This window comes from Dromiciops gliroides, chromosome 2 (genome assembly GCF_019393635.1).
Source record: "Dromiciops gliroides isolate mDroGli1 chromosome 2, mDroGli1.pri, whole genome shotgun sequence".
Classification (NCBI taxonomy): Eukaryota; Metazoa; Chordata; class Mammalia; order Microbiotheria; family Microbiotheriidae; genus Dromiciops; species Dromiciops gliroides.
Window position 1 is genome coordinate 531,795,555 of NC_057862.1, and position 13,287 is coordinate 531,808,841.

At 41.7% G+C, this 13,287-nt stretch overlaps 1 protein-coding gene across 3 annotated transcripts in view; it reads left to right on the top strand.

Moving 5' to 3' along the window:
* PLEKHA2 (pleckstrin homology domain containing A2) overlaps nt 1-13,287 on the top strand; it is a 129,600-nt gene that overhangs the window by 95,620 nt on the left and 20,693 nt on the right. For 2 of the 3 annotated variants that reach the window (XM_043989427.1, XM_043989428.1), the window contains exons 5-9: nt 1,413-1,510; nt 8,276-8,416; nt 9,511-9,657; nt 10,816-10,884; nt 11,468-11,538. In XM_043989427.1, coding sequence (XP_043845362.1) covers nt 1,413-1,510; nt 8,276-8,416; nt 9,511-9,657; nt 10,816-10,884; nt 11,468-11,538 — 526 coding nt within the window. The remainder of the gene's footprint in view (nt 1-1,412; nt 1,511-8,275; nt 8,417-9,510; nt 9,658-10,815; nt 10,885-11,467; nt 11,539-13,287) is intronic. The other variant, XM_043989429.1, reaches the window with a different exon arrangement.

Sequence of the window (13,287 nt, forward strand, 5' to 3'; positions counted from 1 at the left end):
AAGGAGAGACTTGGACTGGATAATTTCTCAAGTCACTTCCTACTTTAAACCTGTGATTGGTACACAAAACCAGCAGCTGGGTGCTGTCTGTTTTTCTTGTGACTCTGGATTATGTGTCTATCCCATGGGATTTTCTAATTCACATTCACATAAGCCTGACTAAAATGGATGCTTCACTGTGGAAGGGAGGTTCATGATTGTTATACCAGGGTGCTGTAAACTCCAGCTTGACCTACCAAATTGAAAAAGCTTTCAATAGGGGCCAGATTGTCATCTGAAGACCATTCTCACTAAGTTTAGAGTCTCATCACCAGCAGATTGGCCACCAGGTTTACTGAGGATGGAGGGATCGAAGTCTATATTAGCAGAGGAGGGTTTACCCATAGTGAAGGAATCACAGACCATTAAAGTGTTATAAAGGAAATAAATTAGCCTCTTTGTGCCCCCGCAATATTTTAAAATCCAGTACAGAATATGCACAATTACTACTGAAAAAAAGCCATTAAGAGGAAACAGGAATCTGAGGCACTAAAAAATTGGTAGTGGTCCCAGAGAACAAACTAAGAAGTATGCTTCATTCTTCTTAGCAGAGAGGCAAAGCACTACTGGAGCAGAATGCAACATACATAGTCAGATGTAATGACTGCCTTGAATGCTTTTACTTCATTTTTTCTTTGCTCTCGAAGAGGGTTCAGTTTTGATAAATTGTGGGGTGTGGGGAAGACAGAGTGTCTCATTTCTAGAAATTATTATGTCAAAACAAAAGGCACCAACATTTATTTTATAACAAAATCCTATATTTGTTATTCAGACTTTTTCTTCATTGCTTAACTCAAAAAATATTGGTAAGTAACTCCTTGGATTCTGTAGACAGTCTAGCTAAACAACAAACATGGGGAACTCATAAATAAGTTATTGATCCAAAAGAGACCTGGGTCACTCAGTCATTTAAAGCATTTGACTTCTAAGCCCAGTATCGTGGCTTAGATTTGGACTTTATTTCACAATGATTACATTTTAACCACCCTTTGTCAATATGCCACTGATAATAAGGGATACTGGTTATGAGAAAGGGGATATATCATCATCAATCCATTACTATTCTTGGAAAAGGAATCCTAGGGTGTGTCTTATTGATTGTCTTCATAGATGAAGATCAGAATATTGGGAAGTGGAGTAGTAGGCATTTTCCCAGTGAAGTAAGATCTATTTTTAAAGCAGAGGGAGGAGGAGTAATGGCCTTTTCTTCCCTGAACACTCTTCGGTGTGGCCTGACATCATGGATGTTTGCCCAGTCTGCATTATGGAACCCGTGCAACCTCATCTCAAAGATGGGATGTTCATTGAGGCCTCTGTTTGTTGCCTGAATACTGATTTATTTTCTTTCTGTCTTGTTGCCTACCTGTCCGCAGTCATCAATGCCCTTTCTCAGCGTTATTTTCTGCAAGCCAATGACCAGAAAGACCTGAAGGATTGGGTAGAGGCACTGAACCAAGCCAGCAAGATCACAGTACGTATGGTTCCTTTCCCATCTTTGGTGTAAGCAAAAGAACCTTTGTTCCAGCCCAGGGGCCAACTGATACAGGAAAGAACTTTGGACAAGGATTGGGGCTTTCCCAATTGACCTGCTATCCTCTTACTTCCCAGCCACCTATTTTTGTACTATGACTGATTGACCACAAATTGAACTGAGAGTCTGAAATTCAACTAGGGCCAGGGGGAAGTTCATGGAGAGTCCCCCTCTGTGGTAGGATCACTTCAGTATTCCTAGGAAGGAAGTCACATTTTGGGTAATTTCTGGGGTAACTCAGGCTCAAAGTGTGGTAACATTAATAGTAGCAGTCAACATTTATAGATCACTTTATGGATTACAAAGGGCTTTACTTATATCGAAAAGTGAAGATTAAAGCTCATGGGAAAAGGGTAGGAGAGAAGTTGAGAGAGCAACAAAGACAGTTTGTGGTTTAAAGGTGCTTCCTCTAGAAGAATCACTGAACCTTGATGAGTGACTGCTCTAGGGTTCGTGCCATCTTCCTCTGTCGACATGTAGAAGACTTCTCCAAGAAAATATTTTCAGACCTATATAGGATCAGAAGATGAGGTAGCCTGGCCAAGGAGAAAAGTTAGGCTTGGAGAAAGGAAGACCTGATTGCAGGGGCAGCCTTTGACAGTTATTCAGCACTTATGTGGCAGGTAACATGTAGGTGCTAGATGTACAAAGAGAGGCAAAATCCAACCCAGAGAACTCACTTTCTAACTGGGAAACAACATTCAAACAACAAGTTATGGACAGGCTTTATATTTGATCCAGCAGGTAATAGAGAGCCATTGGTGTTTGTCAAATAGGAAAGTAACATGGTTTCGTTCAGTCACTTTGACAGCTGAGTAAAGGATGAATTGGAGTGGGGAGAGACTAGACCAATTAAAAGGATACCACAATATCCTTTGGTAGCTTTCCCTCAGGGTTGAGGCAATGATGCCCTAAATGAGTGGTAGCTATGTGAGTGGAGAGAAGGGAGCATACATGAACAGGCATTATGAAAATATATAAGGAAATACTATTTGGCAACAGTTTAGATACGCTAAGTGAGTTGTGGATGCTATGACTCGAGTTTACACACTTGGGTTAAGTGGGAGAATGGCGATTCCCTTGACAGTAATAGGGAAGTTCAGAGGAAGGAATGCTTTGGGGGAAAAAATAATAAGTTCTGTTTTGAATATGTTGAATTTTTTGCCTTTGGGGACAGACATCCAGTTTGAGATGTACAAATGGTAGTTAATAATGTAGGAGAGAAACTATTACTGGTTCCATAGATCTGAAAAACAGCAGCATAGAGATGATAATTGAACCCATGAGAGCTGACAAGATCACTGAGTGAGGGGTTATAGAGGGGGAAAAGGAGAGGACCAGGACAGAGCCATGGGGGACATCCATTGTTAGTGGGTATGACATGGATGAACTAGCAAGGGAGGCAGAAGAGTGGTCAGATATTAGGAGAAAACCTAGGAAAGAGAGTATCCTGGATAAGAGAGGGAGCTTCAGCATCAAAGGCTGCAGAGACCAAGAAAGATGAGTACTGAGGAAAGACCATTAGATTTGGCAATTAAGAGATCACTGGTAACTTTGAAGAGATCCGTTTCAGTTGAACATTGTGGTTGGAAACCAGTTTGCAGAGGGTGAGAGCAGAAGTAGAGGCACCTTGCTTGTCTAGATAGCTTTCTCAAGATTAGTCATGAATGAGATAAAGAGATAGGGATTTAAAGCTAACTAGAATCATGAAATTAAGGTTTTTGGTTTTTTTTTTTAATTAAAAAAAATTTAGGATGGGAAAAGATACGGATATATTTGTAGGCTTCAGAGAAAGACCTAGTGGAGAAAGGAGAGATTGAAGATTAAAGAGTGGGTCACCCTGGGCCTCAGACTTATTAAGACTATTAAGTCTTAGAAGGATTTTGAATCCACCCTACTTTGATGGAGGGAGTTCCCCCATGCAGACAAAATCATAGCTCCTTTGAGTATTCTCATCCAAGAGTATGAGAGACAGAGAGAGGGAGTGTCATTGAGTGTGTGTGTGTGTGTGTGTGTGTGTGTGTGTGTGTATTCATGCTTACTGAGAAGCTGTCTGCCTTATGGGTGTTAGAACTTTTACCTAAGGCTATCAGATTTCCTATTTTCTAATTGTATTACTCATGAATGGTGCCCTATTCTCTCTCTCTCTCTCTCTCTCTCTCTCTCTCTCTCTCTCTCTCTCTCTCTCTCTCTCTCTCTCTCTCTCTCTCTCTTTGGTGAGGCAATTGGGGTTAAGTGACTTGCCCAGGGTCACACAGCTAGTAAGTGTCAAGTGTCTGAGGCCGGGTTTGAACTCAGGTCCTCCTGAATCCAGGGCCAGTTCTCTATCCACTGCACCACCTAGCTGCCCCAGCCCTATTCTCTTTAGGAAGGTTAAGGCTAAATTCTTTTAACATCAAATGTATGCTTGGACAAATTTGTCTCCCCTGGCTCTCTACAAATAAGTTCTATTAGGAAGGTTTCATGGAATCATAGAATCTTAGAACTTGAAGAGAATTCAGAACCTCCTACCTCATGTAGGTGCTCTTGGGGCAGCAGACATGACATTCCCTACCTGGATAGCTCTAGTTGTTAGTTTGCCCTTGTTTCCAGGAGTGTATTGGTAAATGGTTTTTGTTTGGGTTTTTGTTTTGTTTTGTTTTTGGGTTGTTTTTTTTTTTTTTGGCAGGGCTATGAGGGTTCAGTGACTTGCCCAGGGTCACATAGCTAATAAGTGTCAAGTGTCTGAGGCTAGATTTGAACTCAGGTACTCCTGACTCCAGGGCTGGTGCTTTATTCACTGCGCCACCTAGCTGCCCCCTTGACTGAGGTTTTTGGACCAGCTTTGTCCATTCATGTCAAGGCACCTTCAAGTGACTTTTTCCAAATTTCTTTCTCTGTGGCATCTTGGGAATTCTGCCTTATTTCTTATAATCATAGATTTTTTTTCTGTTTGCCCCTCGGGCACCATTACTCACTCATCTCTCTCTCTCTCTCTCTCTCTCTCTCTCTCTCTCTCTTTCACTCACTCGCTCACTCGCTCTCCCACCCCTCAATAGCCCCTCCCTCCCTGGGGGTTACCTCCACCTAACTGCCCACCTCCTTCCCTCCAGCTTCTCTTCCAGAAAATGGTTCCTGGCCAAAAGACCTCTCACCACCTGAAGCTTTAGTGAGTGTTCCCCATAAACTCCAGGACTCCTGCCTGCCCCAACTCTAGCACCTGTAGTTCAATTGGCAAAAAACCTGGTCTGAGAATTGGGAAACCTTGCACTGCCACTAATTAGCTATGTGACCTTGTAGGAGTGACTTCTCCCTGGACCTCTCTTTTTTATTTCTACCATTCTATGAGTCTATGAAGTTATTCTGGTAAGCATCTTAGTTAGAGAAAAGTATCAATGCTGATGAGAACCTTAAGAAATTCATGGAATCAGATTCAAAGACTCCTCAGGATTGCAAACGGGTTTCCCTATGTTCTTATTTGTTGGTCAGGAGCAGGCAGTATTTTAGAGATCCTAGTGATGGTTTCCTGATTTCCTTCAGATGGTGTGACAGTCAGAAGCAGAAAACCAAAATTTTTTCCAAGTTCATCATTGTGAAAGCTGATATCACCATTGCTCATGGCACCTGCTGTCTGGGGACTTTCCTCTCTTTAGGCTACATCCTTTCTCCCAGTTTAGGTTTGCTCTCCATTCTACTCTCTGGAGGTTGTTCCTTATGGAATCAATGAAAGAAACTAGAATAAAACCATAGCTCAGGGAAAGGAGGAAAACAATGGTCTATGAATGACTTAATCTACTCTCTGAGGATCAGGCTAGATAAGTAAATTCATTTCCAGGAGGTCAACTATTAAAGGGGTTAGGGGAAGGGTGAGTGGAATTATGGTGATTTGTTTTTTTCAAAAGGGGGAGGGTTAAAAAGAAGATGGGAATACTGGATTATTTTGGGAAAGAGGAGCTATAGATTGTACCCCAGGTGTCAGGGACCAGTCATTCTGCTGGGTTTTTGCTGGGTTTATATGCAGGTATCTTAAGATGAGAAGTAGGAGTGATGGAGACAAAGATATTTGGACTGCAGCAAAGCATTTATATTACAAGATATCCTTGTTATTCTGGTAAACAAGATGGAAAGGTTTGGGCTAAGTGGATTCAGCACTAGTTGAAAGGCTGAAGCTAATGAGTATCCATGAATGAATTAATGTTAACCAGAGGGAGGTCTCCAATGGAGTCCTTCTAGGGTTTGACTTTGGGCTTTTTCTCTTTAAAAATAAATATTTTTTTCCAGTATATAGAACTTTATTTTTTCTAATTACACATAAAGATAATAAATTTTTTTTTAAATAATAAAGATTTTTATTTAAAGTTTTGTGTTTCCAATTTTATCCCTCCTTTCCTCACTCCCCTCCCATTTCCCTGAGGTGGTGAGCAATCAGATATAGGTTATACATGTACAATTATATAAAACATTACCATATTAGTCATTTTGTATAAGAAAACTTGAATAAAAAAATGAAAGAAAGTGAAAAACCGCATGCTTCAGTCTATAATTAATATTGAAAGTATATAATATGCTTTGTTAGTCTATTGGGATTGAAAGACAATTTTTAACTTTTTTTGGGGGGGTGAGGCAGTTGGGATTAAGTGACTTATCCAGGGTCACACAGCTAGTAAGTGTCAAGTGTCTGAGGTCGGATTTGAACTCAGGTCCTCCTGATTCCAGGGCTGGTGCTCTATCCGCTGCGCCACCTAGCTACCCCCAACATTCATTTTTTAATATAAAATTTTGAGTTCTAAATGTTTTCCTTCCCTCCCCCCTCCCTGTGATAATAAACAATTTGATATGGGCTATATACGTGTAATCATGTAAAACACATTTCCATATTAGTCCTACTAAAAAACTTGAATGAAGGCATAGGTAACACTGATCAGATTTGCAGATGACTGAAAGGATGTAGAACTAGGTACAATGGGTGGAAGTTGAGGAAAGGTATATTTCAGCTTGATGGAAGGGAAGACTACCTAATGTATGAGAACTATCCAAAGTACATTGGCCTGCCTCAGCAGGCTGTGGGGATCACATCACTAAAGCTGTTCAAGCAGGGATTGGATGGCTACTTGTGGCTGTTGTGTATCGATTGGGGTATGGGCTGGACTAGATAGCCTGGATGCCTCTGGTAATATAAATTCAAAGCTAATTTATTACACATGGAATTCATAGAAATTGTAGTTCAGCAAGAACCGAGTAGAGTTCAGAGCCAGTCAAAGTTAGATATGTAAGAACTTCTCTGTATGGATAGGGATTAATGGAACGCATAGTCAGACTGTGCTGATATTTGCTTGTTCGGTGTGCTCCAGCCTCAAATTAACTTTTAACTCTGCCTATATTTTCTAATAAAGCCCTGGTTGGAGTTCCTGCCCTTCCATTCAAAATGTGGTCCTTAGGGGGAGGTTTCTGTGTATATTTTATTTTATTTATTTATTTTTTGTATATATTTTTTTTCCTTTTTCCCTTTTTCATAGTTACTATTGTTTTTTGGTTTGGTTTGGGTTTTTTGGTGGGTAATGGGGGTTAAGTGACTTGTCCAGGGTCACACGGCTAGTAAGTGTCCAAGTGTCTGAGGCCAGATTTGAACTCAGGTACTCCTGAATCCAGGGCCAGTGCTTTATCTACTGCACCACCTAGCTGCCCCCACTCTGTGTGTATTTTAACAGAATTCTCAAGGCAAGGATCAGCTCAGTTCTTCTATTCTTTCACACTAGGACTCAAACTGGCACTGGGTGTTCTCTTTGTAGAGAGACAGAATGGCTGTGATTCCTGATGATTCTTACATTTTACATAGCAGCTGCCTTTGTAAACACTCATGGTTTTGTTTGGTTTTGTTTTTGCCTGTCCTGTTGATCTCACTGTTCAGAGGTCAGAAGACTGTTCACTCTTAGAGAGGTCAAAGTATGATGATGATGATTGATGGTGATGGTGATGGTGAATAGCATTTACACAGTACCAAGATTTACAAAACATTTCACAGTTATCTTATTTGACTCTCCTAACAACCCAGGCTGAGAGAGGTGAAGTAACTTGTCTAGTTTATATAGCTAGCAAGTCTCTGGGACAGGTTTCAAACACAGGTCTTCTTACCTCTAAGTCCATCTCTCTGAGTCACCTAGAATATGTAAGAGATACTGACTGCTTTATACTTCCTAGATTTCTGGATTTGTGTCCATATAAGATAGGACATGGGTGTTAGAGTGTGAACATTTTCTTGAAGACCTGATCCTGATCAGACACAGTTTTCTAACTAGCAAAGAGAACGAAAGGGACCCTTTTCCCAGATAGAACCCTATTTATAATAGGTAGATGAGGGAATTGAGTGGGAGGGAATCTATGTAGGGACCGGGGTAGCCTGGTACTTCTGTATTCAAATGCAAAATCTGAACTATCAGGGGCGACTCCTGGGACTGCCAGCCCATTGGTCCTATTGCTGATAGAAGCCAGAGGATCTTCAGAAGCATTCACCTTAGCAGATTCCCTTCAATATGCAATTTGCTTCTGAAATCTTTAATTTGCATAGACTTGTTTTAAGCTGTTCTTCTGTGTGTACCTAAGAGGCAGTTGTCATCAAAAGAGCAATGAACTCAATAGTTAGATGACCCCATTCTGCCACAGAGTCCCAGTTCTGACATTTACTGCTGTCTTTTATACTAAAGCTTTCTGCGCTTCCTCTTCTTCCAGGTGCCCAAAGTGGGGAGCCTGCCCCTGGCTACTGAGGTTGCCAAGAGTCCAGCAATTCCTCAGCCCTTAGAAAAAAAACTACAGGTGGCATATAAGACAGAGATCATTGGTGGGGTTGTGGTACACACACCCATCAACCAGGTATAGCAGATTGGGGGTGGGGATGGGGCTGCTGTTTGGGAAAACCAAGGGTGTGATGTCATTGATGAGACATATGCAAAGAAATGTGTTCATTATGAGCTGGATTAAGGATTCAGAGGAGCTACAAATAATGTTTGTAGGCAAGAGAACCCAGGCCTTTAAAGGTCTGAGCTCTTCCCTAGCACCTGAAAGTGATTGCTATAAAGTATTTATCACTGCTAGGGATGCAGAGATAGTTGGGGGTCTACATTAGGGACAGAAAAATACTAGTCTTCTGCTTCTAACTGCCATGCTAGAATATAGTCCATGGAGCCAAATATGAGAATAACAATAACAAAATCTATTTTGTTTATATAGCACTTTAAACTTTGCAAGGAGCTTTGCAAATATTATCTCATTTAATCCATAGAACAGTCCTGGGAGGTGGATGTTATTATGAACCCCATTTTACATTTGGGGAAACTGAGGCAGGCAGCAGTTAGGTGATTTGTCCAATGTCACACAACCTGAGGAAGGATTTGAACTTGGGTCTCCTGATACTAGGTCCAATGCGCTAATCTACCCTGCAATCTAGCTGCCTCAGACTAATAACTAGTACCATATTAGTAGCACCTAGTACCATACTATGCTAGTACTAGTACCATAAGGGATCTTATATGAGGTTAGGGACAGAGGAAAAGGGCCAAGCTGAGAACATGTATACTGGGCTCTTTTCCCTCTCTATCTGTCACCTTCTCCACCCTGCCCTCCAGTGGTTCGATAATAAAGATGCAAATTTGGGCTATATGCGTGTACATAAATACATACACACATACTTGTATATGTGTGCGTGTGTGTGTGTGTGTGTGTAGATGTACACGCAGACACACAATTTTCCTGACTGGAGTCACCTCTCCTCCTTCTCATTTTCCTAGCTCTGATTGACCCCTCTGAGGCAAATGCCTTGTCTTGGTAGTAAGAGAAAACATTGTTCTTGTGGGGAAATCTAAGTGTCTTTCTGGGGTAGGAGAAGGGTGAAGAAGTTAAGTGGAGAGTAAGTCAGAGTTGGTGAGATGGAGAAAAAGGTACTGACTCCTGGGGCTGTTCTCTTGTAGAATGGTGGGGATGGAACAGAGGCAGGTGTGCAAGGCCACCATGCTATCCTCCGAAGGTCTCAGAGCTACATTCCTACTTCAGGCTGCCGAGCCCCAGCTGGGCCACCCCTCCTTAAGAGTGGCTACTGTGTGAAACAGGGGAATGTGGTAAGTGCCAGCATTGGGACTGGGGCCAAACTCTGGCATTCAAAGCCCTTCATAACCTTGTCCCCTCTCACCTTTCCAGTCTTTTTTTTTTTTTTTTGAGGGGCAGTGAGGGTTAAGTGACTTGCCCTCCTTTCCAGTCTTCTTACACTTTGCTCCCCAATACATACTCTTCAGTTCAATGATATTAGCCTCCAGGCTGCCCCATAAACAGGACATTCCATCTCTTGGCCCCAGGCATTTTCTCTGCCTATCCCCCCATGCCTGGAACACTCTCCCTACTCTCCTCTGACTACTGGCTTCCATTAAACCCCAACTAAAATCCCACCTTCTACAGGAAGCCTTCCCTAACCCCCTTTAATTCCGGTGCTTTCCCTATTTTATCGTGTATATAGTTTGCTTTGTAGATATTTGTTTGCATATTGTCTTCCCCATAGATTATAAGATCCTTGAGGGCAGGGACTGTCTTTTGCCCAACACTTATCACAGTGCCTGGCACAAAGTAGGCACTTAATAAATGTTTATTGAATTGAATCGATGAGACCATGAAAACTTGAGGTGAGACATAAATTATGCTAGGATGAGATGTCAACCTATTTAAGACAGTTTCTTTACCCAAAACATTCAGATTATTAGGCCTACAATCTAAAAAGCCAATATCCCCCTGAAGGTTAAGGATTCTTCTTTTTCCTTCTCTTCCTCCCTCACCCTCACATTTGTGTAGCCCTTTAAGGTTTATATTTACCATCTTGTTTTGGAGTCAAAACATCCCTGTGAACTTGGCCATAATAATAGTAATAATATTATAATCTTAACACTATGCATATAATTACATGATTATTATTATTAGCTATAACAATAGCTAACATTGGTATAACCTGTTAACATTTGCAAGGCAAAATAGATAATTTCATTTCCTCCTCACCACAACTTGTGAGGTAAGTCCTAGTATTCTCATTTTACATAAAAGGAAACCAAGGCTCAGATGGGTATAAAGTGACTTCCCCAAGGTTACAAGGCTAGTAAATGACACAAATTGCTACTTCAAATCATCATGCTGGTGTTATAACACCAGTATTTTAGAACCTGCCATCCCAGGATGGAATAAAATCCCTGGAGGGAGCAATATCCAAAGAGAACTCCATCTCTCTTCTATTTCAGAGAAAGAACTGGAAACGTCGTTTCTTTGCTCTTGATGATTTCTCCCTCTCCTATTTCAAGTGTGAACAGGTGAGTAGTGATATCTCTGGGACCCAGCAACAGAATCCTTCAGCCTTCTGGGGACATTTGTGCCCACACAAACTTATAGGCACATGGGTTACACTCATATCATCATCACAGGCATGAATATAGAAAATTGTCCCACTTTCTCTCTCAGTTGCCCCTCCAATATACAGATTTCTATTCCTAATCTCCTTTCCTCCTCACATTTACAAAGGGTACCATTTTTCATTTGCCTCCTCAAATTTCTCATCCATGTCAGGAATTCATATACTCATAGGATATAGAGCTAGAAAAAAAACCATAAAGGTCATGTAGTCCAACTTTTCCATTTTACAGATGAGAAAGGTGAAGCGAGAGAGATGAAATTACTCATTCCAGGTCACACAGGTCTGAGTTCTAGTCACTTCTGAGGCCATATTCATGGTTGAGTTTGCACTTTGTTGCTTTTCATCCTACATGGATTTGGAGATCTCTGCCACCAAATCAGGACAAATTCTGGGTGACCCCGTGTGAGGAAGGAGAGAAACGTGTATCAGTTGGTTCTTGGGTAAACATAGATTGACTTACTCTACTCTGTCCCTCTCCCCAGGACAGGGAGCCTCTGCGAACCATCCTTCTGAAAGATGTACTTAAGACTCACGAGTGTCTGGTCAAATCTGGGTAACTATTAACTCTGCTTGATTCTTTGCTGATGGAAGAGAGTGGTGCAGATAGAAACAAATTATGAAGAGTGAGTGGGTGGTAAGAAAGTATAGGTAGCAAAGTGTAGTCTATTCTCCCTAGATGTTCCACAGTGAAGAGGACAAAAGACACAAATGGCTACTTGAAGAAATGTCAGGGTCAAGGGAGGGTTGGTTTGCTTTTTGTTGTTTTTATTTTTTTTCTGATGAGGGAAAAACACCCTAACGAACATTCATTCTCAGTCTCCCTTGATGGATCTTCATCCAGGTAGCATCCACTAATGTGGGGTGGTCCTTAAGAGTCTGTCCTGAGTCATTTTCTCTTCTTCCTCCATACTCTTTCATTTGGTGATCTTATCAAGTCTTATGGATTCAATAATCTCTATGTTGAGGATTCTTAGATATACTTGTCCAGCCCTAATCTCTCTGCTGACCTCACATCTGCATCTGCCTATTTGACATCTTGAATTGGCTGTCTCATAGGCACCTTAAACTCATCATGTCCAAAAATGAACTCATTATCTTTCCCCTAAGCCCTTCCCTCTTCCAAACTTTTCTTTTAGTGTTGAGAACATTATCATCCTCCCAATCACCCAGGCTCAAAACCTAGATGTAATCCTTGGATCTCTCTCCTTATCCATAACCAATATGTTGCCAAGTACTGTCATTCCTTCTAACATCTCCCTTCTTTCCTTTGTCACTGCCATCACTATAGTGCAAGTCCTCATTATCTCACAACTGAACTATTGAAATGGCATTCTGTTGGTCTCCCTGCCTCATGTCAATCCCCTCTTCCACTCAGCTGTCAAAGTGATCTTCCTAAAGTAGAGGTCTAACCTATAGCTCCAAGAAGCTGTATTGGACACACCTAGATAAAATCACCTGGGCAGATGGGCCAAACCAGGTTGAGAGTAACCAATAGGCTCTAAACCTGTCATTGACTTAAGGGGATGGCTACCTCAAGAATGTGAAGACTTCCTTTGGTAGAATGGGCAGATGAGAACAGTTTGTTCCAATGGCCATGAAAGCAGCTAAAATAGGTGCCATGGAGCACTTAGAGCTTAGTCAGACCTCAAAGACACCAAGGTCTTCCATGGCATCCCTGGCCATTGCCAGTCACCTTGACTTTTGTTTTGCCACTGGACTTTGATGACTGGAAGAAAGAATGAGGCTGATGACTGGGTACAACCCTGCCTTACTTAAATCCAGTTCACTCACAAGTTGACACCACCCCTGTGATGACAATGGTCCTCTTTGAAAACGAAGGGTGAACAACAACTTCCTAAAGTACAGGTCTGACCATGTCATCCCTCTGTTTGATAAACTCCAATAGCTCCCATCACTTCCAGGATCAAATATAAGATCCCCTACTTGACTTTTTTTTTTTTTTTTTTAGTGAGGCATTTGGGGTTAAGTGACTTGCCTAGGGTCACACAGCTAGTAAGTGTTAAATGTCTGAGGCCGGATTTGAACTCAGGTACTCCTGACTCCAGGGCCGGTGCTCTATCCACTGTGCCATCTAGCTGCCCCCCCCACTTGACTTTTAAAAGCCCTTAATAGCCTGACCCCCACCTATCTTTCCCATCTTCTTTACACCTTACTTTTTTCCAAGTAAACTGTGATCAAGTGACACTGGCCTCCTTGCTGTTCCTCCATCTCTGAAATTCTCTCTTCATTTCTGACTCCTAGCCACCTTCACTTCCTTCAAGTCCCAGCTCAAATCCCACCT